The 26,782-nt window shown below is 45.2% G+C and overlaps 1 protein-coding gene across 2 annotated transcripts in view; it reads left to right on the forward strand.

Moving 5' to 3' along the window:
• Positions 1–1,794: 1,794 nt before the first annotated feature.
• The window catches only part of LOC118146270 (placenta-specific protein 9-like), a 37,791-nt gene continuing 12,803 nt past the window's right edge, over positions 1,795–26,782 (forward strand). Inside the window, exons 1-4 of one of the 2 annotated variants that reach the window (XM_035267793.3) lie at positions 1,795–2,105; positions 7,946–8,043; positions 10,050–10,173; positions 10,696–11,183. In XM_035267793.3, the coding sequence (XP_035123684.3) occupies positions 2,042–2,105; positions 7,946–8,043; positions 10,050–10,173; positions 10,696–10,706 (297 nt within the window). In that variant the 5' untranslated portion in view covers positions 1,795–2,041 and the 3' untranslated portion in view covers positions 10,707–11,183. Of the gene's footprint in view, positions 2,106–7,945; positions 8,044–10,049; positions 10,174–10,695; positions 11,184–26,782 lie in introns of those variants that run through there. The other variant, XR_013524377.1, reaches the window with a different exon arrangement.

Raw genomic sequence — 26,782 nt, forward strand, 5'->3', positions numbered from 1 at the left:
ATATTGGCCAGGCTGGTCTCAAATTCCTGACCTCAGGTGATCCACCCACCCTGGTATACCAAAGTCCTGGGATTACAGGCATGAGCCACTGCACCCAGCCAAGATTTAATGTTATGGCTGAGATAAACATGAATGAAAGCCAATCTTCAAAATATCTCTTATTTGATCTTATGTATATACATTTGCGTCTAATTGTACATTAGACAGATGAGGAATGCATGGAACTGGAACAGGCACAGCCTACCAAGCCGAGGGGACTGGACCTGAATCGTTGGATGGAGGGAATTCATAACAAAAAGGCTTTAATGTTTTACTCTGTATACTTAATTACTTTATGCTCTCCCACAACAAGAATGTATTGTATATGGTTTGTTTTTCTTCTTAATCTTAAATTCAGAATATAAGGTAGCCCACTGGCTCTGAGCTACAAGAATCCTTATCGGTTTGGCAGTGCTATGACAACTTTGCACCTGGCTGAACTATCAAGGAGTGTCCTACCACCAAGCATAAGATATTCTTGGCATTCCTGAAATAAATTCTTCTTCTGAGCCAGCTCATGGGGGCATCATAATCTCCTTGAGAGCTTTTGAAAGATCTAGACCTGGAGCCGGGCCCAGGGGCTCATGCCTGTAGTCCCAGCACTTTAGGATGCTGAGGAGGGTGGATCACGACGTCAGGAGTTTGATACCAGCCTGGCCAACATAGTGAAACTCCGTCTCTACTAAAAACAGAAAAATTAGCTGGGTGTGATGGCAGGTGCCTGTAATCCCAGCTACTCAGGAGGCACTGAGGCAAGTGAATTGCTTGAACCTGGGAGGCAGAGGTTGCAGTGAGCTGAGATTGTGCCACTGCCCGGCAGCCTGGGTGACAGAGCAAGACTCTGTCTCGATAATAATGATAATAAAATAAATAAATAATAGGTAATTTAGATTTGAGTCTGTCTCAGATTCTCGGGCTCAGAACCAGAATTTCTGTGTCCGAGGCTATCATGTCACTCTACGGGAGGAAGAACTGGATCACTGGTTAGCATGGTGACTGTTTTGGACAACACACAGCCACAGCCAAGAACACAGAAGGCAGAGGGGCAGCCTTGATCTGCAAGGGCTCCAGTTAACCCCAATGGGGACCCTTGATGGACAAGGGCATTCTCCCAGGCTTGCTGATGAAAGCGTTCTACTTACAGCCAGGCAAGGCACTCAGGGCTCTGCAGCAGAGAGGTCAGAGCTGCAGCTTTTTTGCTTTGTGTTTTCACTAAACCTTCATTTGTTGTTGCACTTTGTTGAATGGGCGTGTCCCATAGGGGAAGTTTCCACTACTGCGTTCCAAACTTTGGACTGCTTGTGGCATCTTACTTGTTGCCTCATTAATAATGAATTTAATAAAACCTTTAGAATATGCTAATTTCATCTTTACAAGAGTCACAATTTTACCTTTTTTTTTTTTTTTTTAAAGTACCAGTACCTTTTCACGTTGCTATCACTCCCTTACCAGAGCAGTGAGTTTCTGGGTCTCCTTCTTAGGGCCAGACACTGTTCCGTGTCATTAGAATTAATTTATCATTCGTAGGTAGACAAGCAAAAGCTTCCACACTCCCGGAGACAGGGATTCAGATCCTGTACCATCGCTGAGGGTAATGCCGAGGAAGGCACTTCTCTCCGAGCCTCAGTCTGCCCGCCTCTGAAATGGGCTCATAACGAACCCCTGACCCCAGGCTCCGCCGCCTAAAGCCAACGCCCTCACCCAATCCCTCCCCTTCCCTCCCGGGACCCCAGGAGGCGCGGGGACTCTGGAGGCGGCCCTTTCCCCGGGAGGCGCCTGGGTGGCACGGTCAGCGTCTCAGCTCCTGGGGTCTCTGGGCTCCGCGCTGCCCAAGGGGTGTAGAGGGGCCTCTGGAGGGGGTGGGTTCGCTCCAGCCAGAAAGCCCGGAGCCGCCCAGGAATGTTGGCTCGGACTAAGAGCATTTCCTCCCAGGCCGGCCGGGCGCGATCCGGGGAGGGCGGCTGCGGGCAGACGCGGCGCTGCGCTGGGCCGGGCCGGCAACATGCGGACCCTGCTTGGCGCGCTGGCCGGGCTGGCTTTGCTCCGCGCCGCGGGCGCTTTGGCTGGTGAGTGGGGCGCCGGGCGCGGAAGGGGACCCGCAGATAGCGAGGAAGGAATGGGAAAGAGAGAGACAGAGAGAGTTGGACACTACAGCGGGATGGAGAGAGAGGCAGATACAGGGAGGGAGGGATGGATGGAGAGAAAGACGGTGAGAGGAAACAGACGCAGAAAGGGCAGAGAAGCAGAGCAACGGAGAGATAAAGAAGAGAGGGAAGAATAAATCGTGAAAAGGAAAAAGGACAGGCCGAGACAGAAAGAGGCTTTGTAGATGAACAGATATGAACTAAGATAGAAAGAAAAAGGAGTTTAAGAGATCAAAGAGAAGGAAAGAGAAAGAGTGACTAAAATGGGGTGGAGGGAGAGAGGATATTGAAGCAAAGAGAAAGATTTGAGAGAGATCACAAAGGAGAGAGAGGGAAGCTCAATGACGGGAGTAGAGCTGGCAAGAGAGGAGCCAGGATCTGGGGTGGGAGGTCACAGCTGCTGCGTGGGGCAGCCCGGGAGGCCAGCTACATCTCAGAGGGCCTGCGGAGGCTCAGGCCTGGCTTTATAGGACATTGTCTAAGAAGCCAGACTCCAAAGGGTGAGTGACCCAGGCCAGCTCATACAGCCTCAAGGAGCCAGGCAAGCGGGCCCAGGAGAAAGGCCACTGCTTCACCTGCCAGGTGGCCGCAGGGGGTGTTGCAGTTGGTGAGGAAGTCAGCCTCCTGGTTTCCAGGGAGCTTCTCTGGGGGACTGAGCTGTTTTGGGTGGAGGTGGAGCCCTGGGTGGAGGTGGAGGGCTTTTCGGGAGGGAGAGGCTCTCTGGGTACTCCATTAGCTGGGTTCCTTGCCTTTTACTCTCCCTTTTCTTTCCCCCACCTCTCCCCTCAGCTTAATGTTGCCCCTTCACAGGTGAGGCTCAGGGTGACTCAAGTCAAGTGACTTACCTGACTGTAGTCTTGACTGTACACCGATGCTCATTCCACCACCCTGCCTATTGCACAGGACTCTATAGTTTACAAGCCACGACCCCATTTAGTCAGGGACGGCTATTGCTCACTTTAGTTGTCCAGGTGAGGGGTAAGCTCAGTTCTCATGGTGGTGCCAAGGCAGAGCCCTCACGAAACATCCAGGCCTCCTGCCCCCTCAGTCCTTGCCCCCACCCAGGCAGAAGTGCCCTGTGCTAAGATAGAAGCCCCCATCCCCTTTCAGGGCCCAGTGAACTGTGGGAGTGAGCACTTGGGGAAAGGATCCAGGCCAGCCCTCGTGATCCCTTACCTTGGGTGAGTCCTTTCCTTTCTCTGGGGCTATTTCTTCCTCTGTCAGTTGGGGAGAATAATACCCACTCCACAGGGCTGGCCTCAGGGATTAGATGAGGGAGGAAGTGCCCAGCAGGGAACATGCATCAGCACACATTCTCTCAGATGACTCCACTGATTTCTCTGAGCCTCAGTTTCCCCACCTGTTAAAGATAACCAGCAATGACTTTCTCACAAGCTGTATGAGGAGTGGCTGGGACTCTGCCCAGCATAGAGTAGGGCCCCAGTACACACCCTCTCATCCGCCTCTCCTTTACCCACATCCCAGCTCAGCCCCAGGCTCCAGGAGCTGAGGGCACAAAGCAGAGCCTGTGCTTCTCCCAGAGGGAGGAGGGAGTGGCCACTTTTGTAGAGAGAATTTAAACCCATTTTTAAACGTTGTTTTTCTTTCTGATTATGCACGTTCATTGCTACAGATTAAGAAGAAAAGGATTTGGGGAGGCCAAAGCAGGCAGATCACAAGGTCAGGAGTTCAAGACCATCCTGGCTAACACAGTAAAACCCCGTTTCTATGAAAAATACAAAAAAATTAGCCAGGCAAGGTGGCACATGCCTGTAGTCCCAGCTACTTTCAAGACTGAGGCAGGAGAATCGCTTGAACCCAGAGGGCAGAGGTTGCAGTGAGCAGAGATGGTGCCCCTGCACTCCAGCCTGGGTGACAGAGTGAGACTCTATCTCAAAAAAAAAAAAAAAAAGAGAGAGAGAGAAGAAGAAGAAAAGGAGGAAAGTATTCATGATTAATGCAATTTCACACTGACTTCATACGTTTTTGTGCATAATCTTTCAGATTTCAGATATCTTTTTTTTTTTTGAGACGGAGTTTCACTCTTGTTATCCAGCCTGGAGTGCAATGGCGCGATCTTGGCTCACCGCAACCTCTGCCTCCTGGGTTCAGGCAATTCTCCTGCCTCAGCCTCCCGAGTAGCTGGGATTACAGGCATGCGCCACCATGCCCAGGTAATTTTTTGTATCTTTAGTAGAGACGGGGTTTCACCATGTTGACCAGGATGGTCTCGATCTCTTGACCTCGAGATCCACCCACCTCGGCCTCCCAAAGTGCTGGGATTACAGGCTTGAGCCACCGCGCCCGGCCTGAATATTTTACATGGATGCCTGCAGCCCATGATGGCTACTGCTTTCTGCTGACAACCCCATCAGACATCTGGCTTTTATTATGGAACATTTCAAACCACACCCACAACAGTAGAGAGAAAAGCCGAATGTACCCCTACATGCTCATCATCCAGCTCCAATAATTAGCAACTCTCAGCCCATCTTGTTAGCTCTAAACATGCACTCAGGCCTCTCCCCCATCCCCACCCATGCCTGGATTATTTGGAAGTAAATCCAAGACAGCATAACATTTCATCAGTAAATATTTCAGTATGGGTCTTTAGAAGACTCGCCTTAAAAAAATAACCAAGGCACCTTATCATGTCCTCCTCCCTCCCCAAATTCAGGAATAACACCAGTATCTTTTGAAGAGTCTTTTCTAAGTTTAGTGGAGGGAAATAATGAAAAGGAAAATTTGAAAAACAGATTGTTCTCCACAAAAGATGCTCAGATTAGAAGGACGTTTTGTCCCTGGTCTTGTTCTTATCCCTGAGTGGAAGAGCTGAGATCTAGATAGAGTTGGAATTAGAAAATCACAAGGCAGGGGGCCCTACTTTGATGAGTTGAAGCCAGGAGGTCAGGGTGCCTGAGGTCCAGGCATTTGCTGATGGTGTGAGCTTGGGCAAGTCACTTGGCCTCTCAGTGTTACACATCCGTCACCAGCTCTGTCCTATCTCAAGACCTGCCCCCCTTCTAGACAAGTGCAGATGGCCCCTTGGCCAACCCATCCAACACCAAGGCCTTAAGCTACAAGCATTGCACCTAGAGAGCTCAAGCTCCGTAACTCTCTCCCCACACTGAGCTTTGTATGCCCACATCCATGGCCACAGCCTTGATATTGTCACTATCTCAAGCCGCTCTACCTGTAAAAGCGAAAATGGCAACATTCTTTACCTCCTGTTCCTCCTGTGATTCCTAAGACCTCCAGTCTCTTCAGCCCCCCTCTTCTCCCAGTTTATCAGCCCTCTTCTTGGCCTCATTTCCTTCCTTATCCCAGCTGGATTCCAGGGCTCCTCTCTTAAACCCCTGGCTGGTCCAAATCTCAGCTCCTTGGCCCCTTGCCTCCACCACATCCACCCTGCAGACTCCATCCAGCCATCTGTCTTTGCTGCTGTGTGCCTAGACTGTGGAGCACTGCTGGGGGAGGACTCACACTTCCAGGATCCCTTGTTGATGCCAGCTCATTCTGCATGGTCCTCCTACCCTGCCTCCCTCATTCTGCACATCCCCTTTTGAAGCCCTCTCTTTATTCAAGTCCCTTTCCTGGTGGTGCACTGATGGACTGGCTCTCAAAAAGTTAAAAAGGTGGGTGGGGTTGGTGATTTCTGTGGTGTAAATGTTCTCATCATGACCACCATTTTTTTTTTTCTTTTTACTTAAAAATTTTTTTTCTCTTAAGGGATGGGGTCTCAGTGTGTTGATCAGGCTGGTTTCAAACTCCTGGCCTCAAGTGATCCTCCCACTCAGCCTCCCAAAGTGCTAGGATTAAAGGCACAGGCTACCATTTCCAGCCACCATGGTCACTATTTTAACATCTGTGTTTAGTAACCTACTCATAGGATTCTTGAAATTTTAACAACTAGCAGCTCTCTTCCCTACGTGTTCTCTGTCTTACTGCACAGAGTGAACAGAGCCCATCAGGCAGGAGCTCACTCCACTTTCTGGCCCTCTAGTAAGATGGTTTACCTCTGCCCATTTGTGCTGCATTTCCTCTGTCTTCCTTCCAGATGTGTTCCCACCCCCTCTGGACCCAGGGCCTCCCATCAATTCAGGAAGAGCATTCCTTTGCTTCTCCTGTCTTCCTTTAGTCCCTCAGGCTGTAAACATCATTGTGTTTTCCAATGCTTAAAACACACACACACACACACACACACACACACACACACACACACACACACAAAACCTTCTCTAGACCTTGTGATCCAATCTCCTTTCCTTCACGGCCAAGCTTTGTGAAATTTTCCAGAATCCAAGTTTCTATCCCCAGCCTCACCTTCCCTTCTCATCTTACCATAATCCAAACTCTGCTTTTCTTCCACCACTCCTAAAAGTGCCGGGGTGACATCTAAGAAGGGCCTTTCCCATGCTCTTTTTCCAGTCCTTATCTTGCTAGACCTCCTCACTGCTTTTGATCATGCTGACCTTTTTCATTCTCTGCAGAATCTGTAAAGCTTGGCTGCTCTTGACCTCTGGGGCAGCACCCTTCTTCTTGAGTGTCAGTGTTCTCCAAGGTTCCAGCCAACTCTGATGCCCCAAAGGCATCTCAGGGTTACCAACTCTGAAGCCTGAGCTTGGAGTCCGGGCTCTTAGACTTCTGCGGTGAGGGTTGATGGTGCCTGGAAGAGCTAACTCGAGGAGAACAATGGAATGGCAGATCCTCTGCTTATGAGTAGTGAGTTTGGACACATACTTTCACCCCTCTATGCATCAGTTTTCTTACGTGTAGATTGGGCGTAACAACAGGTTGTTGGAGAGGTTAAGTTAACACCCTACGTGGTGCATGGTAAGCGCTCATCACATGCCAGCTGTTCCTAACGGGTCCCAGTGTCAATGCTGCTATTGAAATACCTCCTCTCACTTTTATCCTCACATTCCTACCGCTACTGCCTCTGCCCATCCCTTCTCCTTCATCCCTCTTACCCTGATTGCTGCAGTAACTCCCTGCCTTCAAAGGCATCTCCCTCCAGTCTATTCCTTATATTTTAAAAATTCATGTTTGACTCTGTAACTCTTCTGTTAAAATAAACCCCCTTGGCTGGGCGTGGTGGCTCATGCCTGTGATTCCAGCACTTTGGGAGGCTGAAGCGGGAGGATCACCTGAGGTCAGAAGTTTGAGACCAGCCTGATCAACATGGTGAAACCCCATCTCTACTAAAAATACAAAAATTAGCCAGGCATGGTAGCAGGCGCTTGTAATCCCAGCTACTCGGGAGGCTGAGACAGAAGAATCACTCGAACCCGGGAGGCAGAGGTTGCAGTGAGCCCAGATTGCCCTGCAAACATGCATCAGAACTGATTTACTAAAGCCTCTGGGCTAAAGCTCTGCCCCCTTGGTTTGATTTCCAGGATTTCCCTGTCCAGTCTCTCTCCCGACCACCCTGTATCTCCAGCCACTGCAGGCTCCCTGCAGGGTTTGTACACTGAGCCATGCTCTTTCAGGCCTCTCTGTCATTGCAGTTGCCATTCTCCCCGGGTGGAGCCCGTCTTCCCTTCCTCCCTGGGCTTCACCTCCTTGAGGAAGTCCATGTGGGTCTGTAGGTGACTGATGGGATTGAGATGGCTGGCACTCACACACCGACCCCACAGGGCCTTCCTCTGCTTGCTGTTGCATTTGCTTTGGGGACCGACCTCACTTGAGCCCAGTGTTTACAGGAGTATCTGGCATGATGGCAAACCAAGGGCCCCACAGTGACAAGACTTGTTTCCCCACAGCTGCAGAACCCTTCAGCCCTCCCCAAGGAGACGCAGCTCAGAGCACAGTGTGTGACAGACACATGGCTGTGCAACGCCGTCTGGTTGTCGTGGAGGAGGTAACAGCGTGGTTTGGAAGGACATGCGGGGTCAGGACCACCTTCTAAGACTGGGTTTATTTTTGAGAGGGAGCTTTGCTTTTGTTGTCCATGCTAGAGTGCAATGGTGCCATTTCTTTTCACCACAGCCTCCTCCTCCTGGGTTCAAGAGGTCCTCCTGCCTTAGCCTCACAAGTAGCTGGAATTACAGGCATGTGCCACCACGCATAGCTGATTTTATATTTTTAGTAGAGATGAGATTTCTCCATGTTGGTCAGGCTGGTCTCAGACTCCCGACTTCAGGTGATCCACCCACCTCCTCCCCCGAAAGAGCTGGGATTACAGGGGTGAGCCACCAGGCCTGGCCTAGGATGGTGTTTTTATGGGCAGATGCAAGCTTGCTTTGGAATGTCAGACTGTACAGGCCAATCTTGCACTGTGGCTGCCTTGTCCAGCATCACCCTCCTATCTAGTCTGGCTGTCCAGCCCCCAGTGGACCCTGCTTCTCCTAAGGCCTTACTTGCTCCCATGCAGATAGATATTTCAGCATCAGTGCTGGATGGGAAGGTAGAAATTCAGTCACTATTTTGTTATTTAGCCATGATTCCTAACTTGTGGGGAAAAAAGCTTGCATTTGTATTGTTGCAAGCCTTTAACTGAAATTGAGCATTCCCGTTCCTCATAAATACAGACAGCAAGCAGTGGTATTAACAGTACTATAGCTTGGTCATCAAGAGAAATCCAGATCATTTCACCTTGTTCTAGTTATGAATATCTCAACACATTATTTATAACCTTCCTATGTCAACTTTTCTGTTGTTGTTAGGCCTGATGTTAAATCATGTGACTTAATAAATACATTTTTTTTTTGAAGCATTGTCTCCCTGTTACCCAGGATGGAGTACAGTGGTGCAGTCTCACCTCACTGCAACTTCCACCTCCCAGGCTCAAGTAATCCTCCCACCTCAGCATCCCAAGTAGCTGAGACTACAGGTGCATGTACCACCATGCCTGGCCAATTTTTGTATTTCTTTTTTTTTTTTTTTGGAGAAGTGAGGTTTTGCTATGTTTCCCAGGCTGGTCTTGAACTCCTGAGCTCAAGCAATCCGCCCACCTCAGCCTCCCAAAGTACTGGGATTACAAGCATGAGTCACTATGGCTGGTCAATATGTATGTTATATCCAAAAGTTTAAATTTTTATTTTACAGAGTCCTGCTCTGTTACCCAGGTGGAATTCATGGTTCAATCTCAGCTCACTGCAACCTCTGCCCCAGGGTTCCTGTGATTCTCATGCCTCAACCTCCCGAGTAGCTGGGACTACAGACATGCACCACCATGCCTGGCTAATTTTTTGTATTTTTGGTAGACATGGGGCTTCTCCATGTTGGCCAGACTGGTCTCAAACTCCTGACCTCAAGTGATCTGCCCACCTTGGCCTCCCAAAATGCTGGGATTACAGGTGTGAGCCACTGTGCTGGGCCAAAAAGTTTAATTTTTAATAATGAATAATATTTTAATGCAATCGATGCCCCTGGTAATTCCATATGCTTTATTTTTTGCATTTAAGGCATTATTCTGAGAAGAGGTCTGTAGGCTTCATCACACTGCCAGTGGGGTCCATGGCATACACAGGGGAAAAAAATAACTATTGAGAACCCTGAGTAAATTTCAAAATCCCAAATCTGTCATTCAGCAGAGACACCACCAGGGAGCAGAGCAACAAAAGAAATGTGAGCGCCAGGCTGCAAAGTCCCAAAAGGGAGAAGGTATTCTAAAGGCGTTTCACCCCAACCTGTGACTGAGTGCCAAAAAGGAAGGAGCCTTAGAGAGCGAGCCCGCTAGGATATTGTCATCTGGGGAAACTGAGGCAGGTAGGGGCAGAGCCTGAGTGAGGAAAATCAGTTCCCGCAGCGCCCAGTCCTTTCCCACTGCACCCCACTGGACCGCTAGCTGCTCCTTAGGGCCTAGCTGATGAAGCGGAGTGCGGCACCACTCCTGTCCTCGACTTTACCCCCTTCCCACAATAGATTGTAGAGAAGACCGTGGAGCACCTGGCGACAGAGGTGAAAGGCCTGCTGGGCCTGCTGGAGGAGCTGGCCTGGAACGTGCCCCCAGGACCCTTCAGCCCGGCCCCCGACCTCCTCGGAGAAGGTAAGCACTGCAGGTGGCAGAGGAAAGCCTCTGAACTGCTGTCATCTGGGGCTGGACAGAGGCGGGGGGGGGGGGGGCTGCTCCACCGCACAGGTGTAGGCTGGACAGCAGGGAGGGCCCCAGCGCCCCCGGGGACAGAAGCGGGACGGCATCACCCCTCCTCACCAACCCACACCCGGTCGCTGCCGCCCAGTGTCAAGACGAAATTCGGGAAGAGCCGGCCCTAGATACCATCTCCGCACACCCCAGCGATGAGAAGCTGCCTCCTTCACTGGCCTTCTCCGGACTAAAGCTCCTCAGCTCCTTTCATTTCCCCCTTAGAAACCCCTCCTGTTCCACCCCAAAACCCTCAGGGAAGACGGCACCCCACTGATCAGGAAGGGACGGAGTTGCACTTTGCTCTCTTCTTGATCCCGGTGTCCCGGAGGGCTGAGGAGAGGAGGGAAGAAACTGTTGGGCAGCACAGGCCAGGGACCCTGCAGCACCCCAGCTTGCTCACTGGAGGCCGCCGCTTTCTTTCAGATGGCTTCTGAGCCCCGGAGCTGGAGCCCAGCAGCTGGAGGTGGTGCCCTTGCCAGGCAGCACCCTCTGAGAGCCAGCCCTGTCCGCTCGCCTTCCTTCCGCAGCTTCGTGTGCAATAAAAGCTCCTCCTTCTGTCTCCTCTGTGTCTGCTGACAGAGTAACCCGTTTAACTACAGCCCCCTCTCCCTCCACTTCCATGCCTGGAGGAGGCCTACAACCCCCCCCCAGGCTCAGACCTGGGGACACCCCCATTCCCGCCATCTGTGCTTTAGTCCTCCTTAATTACAGGAGCAGATGAGCAGGGGTTGATTCACAGAGGTGGGGGCTCTTCGAGTGGCCTTGCGTCTAAAAATGTGGCCATAGGTGAAAAGCAAGGGGATCAGGGTCTCAGGCCCCACCCAGACTTCTTAATCCAAATCTCCATTGCAATGAGACCCCCAGGGAATTTATGTGTACATTAAAGTGGTTTGTTGTTTTTTTAAAAAAAATTCCTATGAAGTGAAATTCAATGTAAAATTCATCATTTTAACCATTTTAAATTGTACAAGGCTGGGGGAAGTGGTTTACACCTATAATCCTAGCACTTTGGGAGGCCAAGGTGGGAGGTTCACTTGAGCCCAGGATTACGAGGCCATCCTGGGCAACATGGTGAAACCCTATCCCTGCAAAAAATACAAAAAATAGCCTGGCATGGTGGCATGTGCCTGTAGTCCCAGCTACTCAGGAGGCTGGGGTGGAAGGATCACCTGAGCCCAGGAGGTCAAGGCTGTGGTGAGCCATCATGGTGCCACTGCACTTCAGCCTGGGTGACAGAGTGAGACCTTGTCTCAAAAAGAAAAAATCATACAAATGCAGTGTCTTCCGGTACATTCACAAGTTGTCAGTCATTACCACCAGTTTCAGAATACTGTTCAAACTCTAGAAAGAAACTCTGTACCTGTTATGCAGTCACATCCCATTCCCGATCCCCCAACCCCCTGGAAACCACCGATCTCTGTCGCCATGAACTTGCCTATTCTGGACATTTTAAATGCAGTAGCCCGCTTTATCTGTGGTTTCACTTTCCATGGTTTCAGTTACCTGCAGTCAACCACAATCCTAAAATACTAAACTCCAGAAATAAACAACATATGAGTTTTCAGTTGTGCATCATTCTAAGTGGCGTGATGAAACCTCTCACCTTTCCCCTTTGTCCCACCCCGGACATGAACGCTTCCTTTATCCACCATGGTCCACGCTGTCTACACTTCCTGCCTGTTAGTCACTTAGCAGCCTTCTCAGTTACAGATCAACCGCCACAGTATCACAGGGCTTGTGTTCCAGCAACATTTCTTTTACTTAATCAAGACCCAAAGTTCAAGAGCAGTATTGCTGGCATATGGTGGTGGTTTTCCATGCAACTTTCCCGTCACAGAAACTGGCATATTGTTCTAATTGTTCTATTTTGTTCTTAGCTATCGTTGCTAACCTCTTACAGTGCCTGATTTATAAATTAAACTTTATCGTAGATATGCATGCAAAGGAAAAAACATAGTATGATAGGATTAGATATATTGTGGTTTCAGGCATCCACTAGAGGTGTTGAAATGTATCCCCTGAAGGTAAGGGGGTACTACTGTAAATAGAATCATACGATACGTACCCTCACTGTATCTGGCTTCTTTCTCTGATCATGTTTTCAAGGGCTGTCCGTATTGCAGCATGTATCAGTGCTTCATTCTTCTTATGGATGAATAATGTTCTCTTGTATGAATATACCACATTTTATTCATTTATTCATCAACTGATGGACATTTGGGTTGTCTGTACTTTTTGGCTATTATGAATAATGTTGCGATGAACATCCATATACGAGTTTTTGTGTCAATATTTGCTTTTTTATTTGTTTGGGGTCTATACGAGAAAGAAATTGCTGAGTCATATGGTAACTCTTACGTTTAATTTTTTGAAGAACCACCAAGCTCTTGTATTGCAGCTGTGCTGTTCTATATTCCCACCAGCAATATTCACTGTGGGTTTTTCCTGATGCCCTCTAGCAGGTTGAGACATTTTCCTTCTATTCTTAGTTTGTTAAGTGTTATTTTTCTGCATCAATTGAGATGATCATGTGAAATTTCTCCCCTTTCACTTTATTAATTATATGCATTAAAGTGGTTTTTTGTTTTTTGGTTTTTTTTGAGACGGTCTTGCTCTGTTGCCCAGGCTGGAGTCCAGTGGTACAATCTCGGCTCATTGCAACCTCCATCTTTGGGTTCAAGCAATTCTCCTGCCTCAGCCTCCCGAATAGCTGGGATTACAGGGTACCCACCACCACACCCGGCTAATTTTTATATTTCTAGTAGAGACAGGGTTTTGCCATGTTGGCCAGGCTGGCCTTGAACATCTGACCTCAGGTGATCCACCCGCCTCTGCCTCCCAAAGTGCCATCACAGGGTTGAGCCACCGTGCCAGACCTGATTTTTGTGTATTAAATGACGCATGCATTCCTGGGATAACTTTCACTTGGTCATGGTATATGATGCTTTTAATATGCTGCTGGATTTGGTCTGCTATCATGTTGTTCGGGATTTTTGCACCTATATTCATAAGACTTATAGGTCTGTAGGGTTTTTTCCCTTGTAATATCTCTGTTTGCCTTTGGTACCAGGATAATACTGGTCTCGTAGAATAAGTTAGGAAGTGTTTCCTCCTTTGCTTGCTTATTTATTTATTTAGGTAAGAGTTTGAGAAGGGTTGGTGTTACTTCCTTAAATGTTTGCTACAATTTACCAGTGAAGGCCCTGGCCTTTTCTTTGTTGGTAGGTTTTTGATCACAGATTTAATCTTTTTACTTATGATAGATCTATTCAGATTTTTTATTTTTCCTTGAGTCAACTTTGGTAATTTGTGAGTTTCTAGGAATTTGTCTATTTTATCCAGATTATCTAATATATTGGTATACAATTGTTCATAGTATTTTTTGTAATCCTTTAGTTTTTCTTCTTAAGGTTTTTAGTGATGACTCCGCTTTCATTTCTGATTTTAGTAATCGAGTCTTGAGTCTTTTATCTCATTCATTCACTGTCTCTCTCTGTGTGAGACAGAGTCTAGCTGAAGGTTTGCCAATTTTGTTGATCGTTTCAAAGAACCATTTTTGTTGTTGTTGTTCCATTGATTCTATTGCTTTTCTATTCTCCATTTTATTTATCTGCACTCCAACCTTTATTATTTCTTTCCCTCTGGTTGCTTTTGGTTTAGCTTGCTCTTTGTTTTCTAATTCCATAATATAGAAGGCTAGATTGTCTATTTCCCTTTTTTTTTCTTTTTTTATACAGACTCTTTCTTTGTTACCCAGGCTGGAGTACAGTGGCATGATCCCAGCTCACTGCAACCTCCACCTCCCTGGCTCAAACAATCCTTCCACCTCAGCCTCCCAAGTAGCTGGGACAAGAGGGGGGCTGCCACCATGCCTGGATACTTTTTGTATTTGTCGTAGAGACTGGGTTTCATCATGTTGCCCAGGCTTCTTTTGGTTGTTTTTAAATGTACAATTAAATTACTAGAGTCACCCTGTTTTCTTACTCATTCTTTTTGACTAATGTTTTTGTACCTATTAACCATGCTCGCCTCTCCCCAACCTGCCCCTGCCCATTACCCTTAGTAGCCTCTGGTGACAATCTTTCTGCTCTCTATGTCCATTAGGTCAATTGTTTTGATTTTTTTAGATCCCAAAAATAAGTGAGAACACATGATGTTGTCTTTCTGTGCCTGGCTTATTTCATTTAACTTAATGGCCTCCAGTTCTATCCATGTTGTTGTAAATGACAGAATCTCATCCTTTTTTATGGCTGAATAGTACTCCATTGGATATAGGTATTGCATTTGCTTCATCCATTCATCTGTTGATGGACACTTAGGCTGCTTCCAAATCTTAGCTATTGTGAACAGTGCTGCAACAAACATGGGAGTGCAGATATTTCTCTGATAGACTAATTTGCTTTCTCTTGGGTACATACCCAGCAGTGGGATTCCTGGATCATATGGTAGTTCTACTTTTATCCACTGAATTCTATCAAATGCTTTTTCAGCATTACTTGAAATGATCAAATGATTTTTGTCATTCATTCCGTTGATATGATGTATCACATTGATTGGTTTACACACGTTGAACCATCCTTTCATCCCAGGAATAAATCTACTTGGTTATAATAAATGATCTTTTTAACTCATTTATTATGAGTTAATTCATGTTTATGAGCTGAATTCAGTTTGCAAGCATTTTGTTGAAGATTTTTGCATGAATATTCATAAGGGATATTGGTCTATAGTTTTCTTTCTTTCTTTCTTTCTTTTTTTTTTGATGAGTCTTTGTCTGTTTTTGTTACCAGGGTAATACTGGCCTTGTAGAATGAGTTTGGAAATACTCCCTCCTCCTCTATTTTCAGAAGAGTTTGAGTAGGATTGGTATTAGTTCTTTAAATGTTTGGAAGGATTCAGCAGTGAAGTCATGGGGTTCTGGGGTTTTCTTTACTGGGAGACTTTTTATTACAGCTTCAATCTTGTTGCTTGTTATTGGTCTGTTCAGGTTTTGGGCTTCTTCATGGTTCAGTCTTGGTTAGTTGTAGGAGTCCAGGAATTTATTCATTTCTTCTACATTTTCCCATTTATTGACATAGTTCCTCATAGTAGCCACGAACGATCCTTTGATTTTCTGTAGCATCAGTTGTAATGTCTCCTTTTTCACCTCTGACTTTATTTCTTTGGGCCTTCTCTCTTGTTTTCTTAGTCAGTCTGGCTAAAGGTTTATCAGTTTTGTCTAACCTCAGAAAACCAACTTTTTGTTTCATTGATCTTTTGTATTGTTTTCTTCATTTCAATTTCACTTATTTCTGCTCTGACTCTTTCTTTCTTTCTTTCTCTCACTTTCTTTCTTTCTTTCTTTCTTTCTTTCTTTCTTTCTTTCTTTCTTTCTTTCTTTCTTTCTTTCTTTCTTCTTTCTTCTTCCTTTTTTTGAGACAGAGTTTTGCTCTTGCTGCTTAGGCTGAAAGCACAATGGTGCAATCTTGGCTCACTGCAACTTCTGCCTCCCAGGTTCAAGCAAGTCTCCTGCCTCAGCCTCCTGAGTAGCTGGAATTACAGGTGCCTGCCACCACGCCCAGCTAATTTTTTTGTATTTTTAGTAGAGATGGTGTTTCACGATGTTGGCCAGGCTGGTCTCAAACACCTGACCTCAGGTGATCCACCTGCCTCAGCCTCCCAAAGTGCTGGGATTACAGATGTGAGCCACTGCACCTGGCTGTACTATTTCTCTTCTACTAATTTTGGGTTTGATTTCCTTTTGCTTTTCTAGATGCATCACTAGATTGTTAACTTGAAGTTTTCCCTCTTTTTGATGTAGGTACTTACAGCTACAAACTTCTCTTAGCACTGCTTTTGCTGTATGCCATAGGTTTTGGTATGTTGTGCTTTCCTCATCATTTGTTTCAAGAAATTTTTCAATTTCCTTCTTAATTTCTTCATTGACCATTGGTCATTCAGGAGCATATTATTTAATTTCCATGTACTTGTATAGTCCAAAATTTTTTCTGTTATTAATTTCTAGTTTTATTCCATTGTGATCAGAGAAGATGCTTGATATTATTCCAATTTTTTAAATGTTTTAAGACTTGTTTTGTGACCTAATATATGACATGTCCTTGAGAGTGATCCATGTACTGAAGAAATGGTGTGTATTCTGTAGCCATTGGATGAAATGTTCTACAAATATCTATTAGATCCATTTGGTTTATAATGCATATTAAGTCTGATGTTTCTTTGTTGAATTTCTGTCTGGATTATCTGTCCAATGCTGAAAGTGAAGTGTTGGAGTCTCCAGCTATTATTGCATTGAGGCCTGTCTCTTTAACTCTAATAATATTTGCTTTATCTATCTTGGTACTTTGCTTTGGGTGCATATATATTTAAAATTATTTTATCCTCTGGGTAAATTGACCCATTTATCATTATCTAGTGACCTCATCTATTATAGTTTTTGTTTTAAGTCTATTTTGTCTGATATAAGTATAGCTAGCTACTCCTGCTTTTTAGTTTCCATTGGCATGGAATATCTTTTTTTTTTTTTTTTTTTTTTGAGATGGACTCTTGCTCTATCTCCCAGGCTGGAGTGCAGTGGCATGATCTCTGCTCACTGCAAACTCCATCTCCTGGGTTCAAGTGATTCTCCTGCCTCCTGCCAAGTAGCTGGGATTACAGGTGCCTATGACCATGCCTGGCTAATTTTTTTTTGTGTGTGTGTGTATTTTTAGTACCGTTGTTGGCCAGGCTGGTCTCAAATTCCTGAAATAAAGTTATCTGCCCGCCTTGGCCTCCGAAAGTGCTGGGATTATAGCATGGAATATCTTTTTCCATTCCTTTATTTTCAGTCTGTGTGTGTGTTTATAGGTGAAATCTGTTTCTTGTAGGCAACAGATCAATGGGTCTTGGTTTTTAATATTAAATTTAGCCACTCTATTTCTTTTGATTGGAAAGTTTAGTCCATTTACATTCAATGTTATTATTGATAAGTACTAACGTGCTCCTGCCATTTTGTCATTTGCATTCTGGTTGTTTTGTTGTCTTCTCTTCCTTCTTTCTTTCCTTCCTGTCTTCCTTTAGTAAAGGTGACTTTTCTCTGGCGATATGATTTAGTTTCTTGCTCTTTACTTTTTGTGTATCCATTATGTGTGTGTGTTTTTTTTTTAGTGTGAGGTTACCCAGAGGCTTGCAAATGCTGTCTTATAACCCATTATTGAAACCTGGTAACAACCTAAGACTGCATAAAGACACAAACAAGCAAAAAGAAAACGAATATTCTGTGCCTTAACTTCATCCCCCTGCTTTTTAACTTTGTTGTTTTTATTTATGTCTTATTGTCCTGTCTTAAAAAGTTATTGTAGTTATTATTTTTGATTGGTTCATCATTTAGTCTTTCTACTCAAGATAAGAGTAGTTTACACACCACAGTTACAGTTTTATAATATTCCATGTACTTACTATAATATTCTGTGTACTTACTATTACCAGTGGGTTTTGTACCTTCAGATGATTCCTTATTGTTCATTAATGTTATTTGGTTTCTGATTAAAGTAGCCCCTTTAGATTTTTTGGGGGCGTAGGGGACAGAGTCTCACTCTGTCACCAGGCGCCAGGCTGGAATGCATGCAGTCCGCCTCCCGGGTTCAAGCAATTCTCCTGCCCCAGCTTCCTGAGTAGCTGGGACTATAGGTGCACACCACCACACCCAGCTAATTTTTTTGTATTTTTAGTAGAGGCAGGGGTTCACCATGTTGGCCAGGATGGTCTCGATCTCTTGACCTCATGATCCACCCACCTCGGCCTCCCAAAGTGGTTTTTTTTTTTTTGAGATAGGGTCTCACTTTGTCTCTCAGACTGGAGTGCAGTGGTGTGATCTCAGCTCACTGCAGCCTGAACCTCCTGCGTTCAAGCAATCCTACTGCCTCAGTCCCCCAAGTATGTGGGACTACAGGTGCATATTACCACACCCAACTAATTTTTTTATTTTTATTTTTATAGACATGGGGATTTGCCATGTTGCTTAGGCTGCTCTCAAACTCTTGAGCTCAAGCGATCTGCCCACCTTGGCCTCCCGAAGTGCTAGGATTACAGGTGTGAGTCGCCATACCTGGCCCCCTTTAGCATTTCTTGTAGGACAGGTCTGGTATTGGTGATGAAATCCCTCAGCTTTTGTCTGGGAAAGTCTTTGTTTGTCCTTCATGTCTGAAGGATATTTTTGCCAGATATACTATTCCAGGGTAAAAAGGTTTTTTCCTTCAGCACTTTATTTTTTATTATTATTATTTTTTTTATTGAGATGAAATATTGCTCTTGTTGCCCAGGCTGGAGTGCAATGGCACAATCTTGGGCTCACTGCAACCTCTGCCTCTTGGGTTCAAGCAATTCTCCTGCCTCAGCCTCTCCAGTGGCTGGGATAATAGGCTATTTTTAAAATTTTTTATGCATTTTTTTTTTTTTTTAGATAGAGTCTCACTCTGTTGCCCAGCCTGGAGTGCAGCAGCACAATCTCAGCTCACTGCAACCTCCACCTCCTGGGTTCAAGTGATTCTCCTGATTCAGCCTCCTGAGTAGCTGGGACTACAGGTGCACACCACCATGCTCAGCTAATTTTTGTATTTTTACTAGAGATGGGGTTTCACTTTGTTGGCCAGGCTGTTCTCGGACTCTTGACCTCAGATGATCTGACCACCTCGGCCTCCTAAAATGCTGGGATTACAGGCGTAAGCCACTGCACCCAGCCTCCTTCAGCACTTTAAATACATCATGCTGCTCTCTGCTGGCCTGTAAGATTTCCATTAAAAAGTCTGCTGCCGGATGTATTAGAGCTTCATCGTTGCTGTTTCTTCTCTCCTGCTGCTTTGAGGATCCTCTCTTTATCCTTGACATCTGGGAGTTTGAGTATTACATGCTTTTGAGGGAGTTTTGGGTTTAATCCGCTTGGTGTTCTATAGCTTTCTTGTACTTGAATACTGATATCTTTCTATAGGTTTGGGAAGTTCTCTGACATTATGTCTTTGAATAAATTTTCTTTTCTTTCTTTTTTTTTGAGGGAAAAAGAGAAAAAGAAGGGGGAAAAAAGAAAAAGAGGGAAAAAGGAATATTACTTCATTCCTAAAATGGGTTTCAATAATGGCCGATCAATATTTTGAGTGTTTAAAGTGGTTAATGCATATTTTATGTGTTTAAAATGGAGACCTCTATTGTGTTTATTTGTTCTGGCTCTGAATTCAAGTCCTGGATATCGTTATCAATTTGTTGTCTCGTTGAATCTAAATCTCATTATGTGTCTTATGTATCTGGGTGTTAAGATCTCTTATTGTTACATTAATCCTTTTACCCTTGCATCCTTGTAGCTTTGAAATCTATTTTATTAACTGTGAGAATTGCAACTCCTGCTTTTTATTTATTTATTTTTGCTCTCCATTTGGTTGGTGAGTTTTTTTCCATCCCCTTGTTTTGAGTCTTTGTATATCTTTAGATATATCGTTAGACTTTGTGGATAATGTGTATTTTGTGTGTTTAAAATGGAGAGCTCTATTGAGTTTATTTGTTCTGGATCTTAGTTCCAGTCCCGGATATCGTTATCAATTTTCTGTCTCGTTGAATCTAAATCTCATTATGGGTCTTATGTATCTGGGTGTTAAGATCTCTTATTATTACATTAATCCTTTTACCCTTGTATCCTTGTAGCTTTGAAATCTATTTTGTCAAATGTGAAAATTGCAACTCCTGCTTTTTATTTATTTATTTTTGCTCTCCATTTGGTTGGTACGCTTTTTTTTTTTCCAACCCTTTATTTTGAGTCTGTGTATATCTCTGGATATACCGTTAGATTTTGTCTGTATCTTTTGATTGGGAGATTTGGTCGATTTAAATTTAGGGTTGCTGCCATTTGATATTAACTGGCTATTTTGTCCTTTCGTTGATAAAAATTCTTCTTTATGTTAACGCTCTTTACTTTTTGGTGTATTTTTAGAAAGGGTCATACTGGTTGTTCCTTTCTGTGTATAATGCTTCTTTTAGAAGTTCTTGTAAAGCAGGCCTGGTGGTAATAAAATCTCTGAGTACTTGCTTGTTCCTAAAAGATTTTATTTTTCCTTCAAATGTAAAGCTTAAATTGGCAGGATATGAAATTCTGGGCTGAAAGTTCTGTTGATTAAGTATATTGAATATTGGCCCCCACTGTCTTCTAGCTTGTAGGGTTTCCGTTGAGAGATCTGCTGTAAGCCTAATAGGCTTACCTCTATGGGTAACTTGATCTTTCTCTCTGGCTTCCCTTAATATTTTCTCCTTCGTTTCGATCTTGGTGAATCTAACGATTATGTGCCTTGGGGTTGGTCTTCTTGAGGAATATCTTTGTGGTGTTCTCTGTATTGCCTGGGGTTGAATAGTGTCCTGCTTTGCTAAATTAGGAAAATTTTCCTGGATAATGTCCTGGAGAGTATTTTCCAGCTTGACTTCATTCTCTCCGTCACATTCAGGTACACCAATCAAGCGTATATTAGGTCTTTTCACATAGTCCCATATTGCTTGGAGACTTTGCTCATTCCTTTTTATCCTTTTTTCTCTATTCTTGTCCTGTCGTTTTGTTTCATTAAGTTGGTCTTCGACCTCTGATACCCTTTCTTCTGCTTGATCCATTCGGCTGTTTAAGCTTGTACATATTTCACTAAGTTCTCGTGTTGTATTTTTCAACTCCATAAGTTCATTTGTATTCCTCTCTATATTGTCTATTCTTTTCAACATTTCATCTAACCTTTTTTCCAAGTTCTTAGTTTCTTTACATTGGGTTAGAACAAGTTCCTTTAACTCCCAGAAGTTTCTTATCATCCACCTTTTAAAGCCTACTTCAGATAATGGAACACAGTCCTTTTCCATCAGGGCTTGTTCCGTTACTGATGAGTCCTTTTCCATCAGGGCTTGTTCGGTTGCTGATGAGTCCTTTTCCAACAGGGCTTGTTCCGTTGCTGATGGGTTCTGATTTTGAGTATACTCGGCCTTCTTAGGCTGTTTTTTTCCCTTCATTGTAGATGAACCGCCTTTCTAATTAGGTTTCTGAGTCGACGTCCGACATATTGATTCCCAGTGCTGGGATCCGAGCAACCCACTGTGGCAGCCTAAATAGCAGCCATAAGACTGATGTTGCTCTTCTGCCCGGGAATCTCTGGTCTGGCTTCCCTCTTGAGTCCACAACAAGCGGCTCTGACTTCCCGGAGCTCCAAACTCCAGTCAGTAGGGGAAGCAGTCCCGTTGGCTCTGCGTGAAGAGCTGCTGCGCCGAGACACTGGCAAAACCGCTGCGGCGGCCACAAGAGTCGCGCTGGCGACCTGTGGGGCTCCTCCACTGGGAATCGGCTAATCAGTGAGTGACGAAAATTCGTCTGAAGATGTGGCATCGTCTCGTTCTCTGAGCTTTCACTGGGAGCTACAATCCTGAGCTGTTAGGGGTCGGCCATCTTGGATCGATCTCCCCGAATAAATTTTCTACCCCTCTCTCTTTCTCTACCTCCTCTTTAAAGTCAAGCATTCTTAGATTTGTTCTTTCCGGGCTATTTTCTATCTCTTGTAGGCACACTTTATTCTTTTTTATTATTATTTCTTGTCTCCTCTGTGTATTTTCAAATAGCCTGTCTTCAAGTTCACTAATTCTGCTTGATCAATTCTGCTATTAGAAGATTCTGATGTATTCTTCAGTATGTCACTTGCATTTTTCACCTCCAGAATTTCTGCTTGATTTTTAATTATTTCAATCTCTTTGTTAAATTTATATGATAAAATTCTGAATTCCTTCTCTGTTATGAATTTCTTTGAGTTTCCTCAAAACAGCTTTTTGGGAGTGGGGGGAACAAAGACTTATTCTATTGCCCAGGCTGGAGTGCAGTGCCATTATCTTGGTTTACTGCAACTTCTGTCCCCTGGGTTCAAGTGATTCTCATGTCTTCACCTCCCAAGTAGCTGGGAGAGGAGAGAAGAGTGGGGAGGACTTTGTCTTGTACCTTAGATACCAGCTCAGACACAGCAGGATAGGACTCTGGTCAGTCATGAGGCCCCTTTTCCAGATCCTAGCTCCTGGACATTTCTAGACACACCCTGGGCTGGAAGGGAACCCACTGCCTTGAAAGAAAGGACTCAGTCCTGGCTGCTGGCTGCATTCATTGCCTGTTAACTTTAAAGCCCTTGGTTCCTGAATAACCAGCAGAGATACCCAGGTACTATGTTGAGGGCCTTGGGTGAGACTCTGAGTCTTGCTGGGTTCAGGTTCAGATTCAACCAGCACATTCCCAGCCATGGTGGCTACAGGGCAAGACTCCTGCTTAAGAAAGTGGAGGGAAAAGTAAAGTGGGCTTTGTTTTATACCTTAGGTAGCAGCTCAGCCACAGGAGAGTAAAGCACTGAATGGATTTTTGGGACTGCCAATTCCAGGACTTGGTTCTTGGATGGCATTTCTGGACCTACCCTGGGCCAGAGGGGAGTCCACTGCCCTGAAGGGTGAGTCCATGCTAGGCAACATTTACCACAAGCTTGTTGAAGACTCCTGGGGTCTTAAGGGAACATCAGCAGTAGTCCGGCAGTACTCCCTGTGGGCCTGTGGCGACAGTGGCCATGGAGTGAGGCACCTCTGCCTTGGGAAAGGGGAAGGAGGAGAGTGAAGGACTGCATCTTGTGAATTCAGTGCCAGCTCAGCTGCAGTATAATAGAACACAAGGTAGACTTCTAAGACTTTTTACTGTAGTTGCTGGCTCCCAGATGGCACCTCTGGGCCCACTGGGGCCTGGAGGACCTTGCTAATCTAAAGGAAAGGATCGAAGCCTGGCTGGCTCTGCCACCAGCTGATTGCAGAGTCCCAGGGCCTTAAGCAAACATAGGCAGTAGCCAGGGAGTAGTAACAGAGGGCCTTGGTGAGATCCAGTGCTGTGCTGGCTTTCAGGTCTGACCCAGTGCGGTCCTAGCGGTGGTGGCCACAGGGGTGCTTGTGTTTTTTCACCCCCAGCTTCAGGTGGCTTAGAACAGAGAGAGAGAGAGAGAGAGAGACTCCACTTATGTGGGAGACAGTAGGGGGAAAAGAACAAGAGTCTCTCCCTGGTAATCCAGAGAATTCTGAATCTTGTCCAGGACTATCAAGGCTCTACCTCTATGAGGCTACAAAAACCAAAGTGTTATTGGGTTTGGGGTACCCCTAAAGCAGATACAACTTAGATCACAACACCCAAGCCATTCACATATCTGGAAAGCCTTCCCAAGGACAGGTACAAATAAGCACAGACTGTGGAGACTGTGATAAATACCTAACTCTTCAATGCTCAGAAACAGATGAACATCTACAAGTATCAAGACTGCCCAGCATTTTCCTTTCAGCACACTGAATATGTCCTCTCATTGCCTCCTCACTTCCATGATGTTGGGTGAGAAATTGGCTGTTAATCTTATCGAAGATTTCCTGTATGTGTCAAGGGGCTCTTTCTGCTTTCAGGATTTGCTTTGTCTTTGGATAATAAGATTATAATGTGTCTCAATGTCACCTTGAATGTCTCTTTGAACTTACCCTACTTATAATTCATTGAGCTTTCTGTATGGGTAGATTAATGTCTTTCATTATGTTTTCAGCCATTGTTTCTTTAAAAATTTCTTCAACATTCACTCCTCTCCTGCGATTCTTGTTAGGTGTGTGTCGGCACCCTTGATGGTGTCCTGCAGGTGTCAGGCTCAGTTAACTTTTCTTTTTTTTCTTTCTGCACCTCAGAATGGGTCATCTCAATTGACCTATCTTGAAGTTTGCTGATTTTTTTCTTCTGCCTTTTTTGGTATGCTCTGGAACGCTTCCAGTGAATTTTTCATTTGTTGTCCTTCTCGATTCCAGAATTTCTATTTGGTTCATTTTTATAATTCCAGCCTCTTTACTCATATTGGTGAGATATCACACTCCTGGTTACCTTCAGCTCTTTGACCTTTTTTAGAATAATTGACTTGAAGTCTTGTCTGTTAAGTCCAATCTCTGAGCTTTCCTCAGTTTCTATTTACAGATTTTTCCCTATGTATGAGCCATACTTTGTTTCTTTGAATACCTCATAATATTTGTTGAAAACTGAACATTTTGAATATTATTTATAATGTGGCAAGTTTGGAAATAAAATTATCCCTCCACTGGGTCACCTAGGCTGGAGTGCAATGGCAGGATTATGGCTCACTACAGCCTGGACCTTCCAGGCTCAGCTGATCCTCCTACCTCAGCCTCCTGGGTAGCCAGGACTATAGGTATGTGCCACCTGCTAATTTTTAGTACTTTTTGTAGATATGGGGTTTTGCCATGTTGTCCAGGCTGGTCTCAAAATCCTGCGCTCAAGCGATCCACCTCCCTCAGCCTCCCAGTGTAGGGATTGTAGATGTGAGCCGCCGTGCCCAGTTTTTGGTTTGCATTCTCCGTCAGGCGTGGCCACTAAGTCTCTGTTTGGTTAGCTTATTCAACAGATTTATTTGCACACTTGGAACAACAACAAAAAGCCTCCTAGCATTTGCAGATATGTTCTGTGTGTTGGGGCACACCTTTCAACCTTCACCCATGCAGTTTATAACTATGCCTTAGCCTTCACTTCCTGCTTGCAGAGCCTGAAGGTCAGGCACAGGTAAGAGCATAGAGCCCTCTCAAGTCTTTTTAAGCCTATGCCCAGCCCTCTAGGCATGGGTATGGCCTCCTAGATTCCCAGGAATATACAGAAGCTCTTTGAAGTCCTTATTCTCCCCCAAATAATCTTATTTCCTAGCCTTTCCTTCTGAAGCTTTTCAGATTGTCTCCTGTTTGCCCCAAATGCTATTCCTTCCCCTAGGCATGAGCCACTAATATTTTGACCTTGAAATGTCTCTCCAGGCTGACATCTTTGCTTTGGAGAGTTCCAAATTAGGCAAAATAAAAGCAAGGTATTTGAACCAGTCCTTCAGGGAGCAACCTCACGAATCAAAATAAACGTACTTCTTGAGAATAAGGTCTAATCTGCTACCTTCAGTGACAGGAACCTATACAGGGAATAAAGGATATTGTTTCTGATGCTGCTGCCATGCTAGGGAGGGGGATGGGGCCAGGGCAAGCTAAAACCCAACAAAGCTCTCTTACTAAATTCAGCTTTTATACTTAAGTATTCACCTGATTGCTGTCAACTTTCAATGAGTTTCCAGAGTTCCCATAAGTTTGTTTCTGAGTTCTTGCCACCTTATTTGCTGCTTTTGTGGAAGGACAGACTTGTGGAATTTCTTACTCCATTTTCATTGGCCACATTAAAGTTTTAGAAGCTCTCTTTTAGTCTACCCCTCATTTCGTAAAGACCCAAAGAGGGGAAGTGACTTATCCAGGGTCACACAACAAAGCAGTGGCTGAGCTGAGATTAGAATAAAGACGCTTGACTCAGGCCAGAGCTCTTTCTGCTTCAGGACTTCATCCGCTCTCGGTGTTGAAAAGGAGTCAGGCTCAGGCTAAACGCCAATATTAGGCCAAGGGGCAGCTTTCCAAAGAGTAGGGGCTGAGGGTGAGAGTCCTTGGTATACCTGGTGGGCTTGACTGACTCTTTTACTAAGAGGGGACCCTCTATGAGACCAGGTTGGAGACTGAGTAATGATGTCCCTGTCTTTTAGAAAAATACAGGCAGAGAGCTTTCAGACTTGATGGGGGTGAAGACATAAACATTTATCTGTCTGAGGACATGTATTTAGCTTGATCTGTTTCTAGGTCTCATTCCACTCCATTATCAGCCAGGGCAGTAAAGAGCCTACAGCAGAAATAAGGGACCAGGTCCTAAGCAAGGACTGTAATTCCCTAGAAGATGGGCACGGTGTGGCATTAAACCCCCACTTTGACTGTGGGCACTGCGAAGATTCATCTTTCAGCTACCTCTTCCCAAAGCTAGGGTGCCTCATCACCTGACTGAATTCCAAGCAGAGAAACACCTCGCCTTTTGGGGAGTTCTCTGTGTCAGAACAGCAGTATTTAGACCAGCATTAGATTACAGCAGGTTACAGATGCAGTTTCCCAGCCCCCACACCCCCTTGGAATGTGTGAGGGTCTGACCCCAGAACCTGCTCTTTAGCAAGCTCCCCTAATGGTCCTGATGCACACTCAGGCTTGAAAACCACCACTTCAGGACCTTCTACCCAGCCACAGGGTGAGCACTCCAAGGTTCCTTTCTTAAAATTTTGCACCTGAGACAAATGCCACCAGGACTAGTGTAAAGCGAGTGGGGCCATTTGTCTCAGGTGCAAAGCTTAACTAATAGTGTTTCTTCCGCCCCCACAGCTGCTGCAAATTCTCCCAGGGTTGAATTCATCTGGTGCTTTGTCCTCTACTTGCTATTTTAGAAGTCAGATTAGACACGGAGCACGGACTGGCCTTGGCTAACATATTCAGGAGGCAGGAAAAGACCCATTGTGTTCTGTCCCAGAAAGATGGCCTGTAAGGTTGCACGCCTATCTTCATTGTCCTAAGCATAACAGTGTTGATCCCACACCCCACTGACCTTGGAAGGCAGTAGGTGCCTTTGCCTCTGGGAAGA

The sequence above is a fragment of the Callithrix jacchus genome, chromosome 12 (assembly GCF_049354715.1).
Source record: "Callithrix jacchus isolate 240 chromosome 12, calJac240_pri, whole genome shotgun sequence".
NCBI classification, from domain to species: domain Eukaryota; kingdom Metazoa; phylum Chordata; class Mammalia; order Primates; family Cebidae; genus Callithrix; species Callithrix jacchus.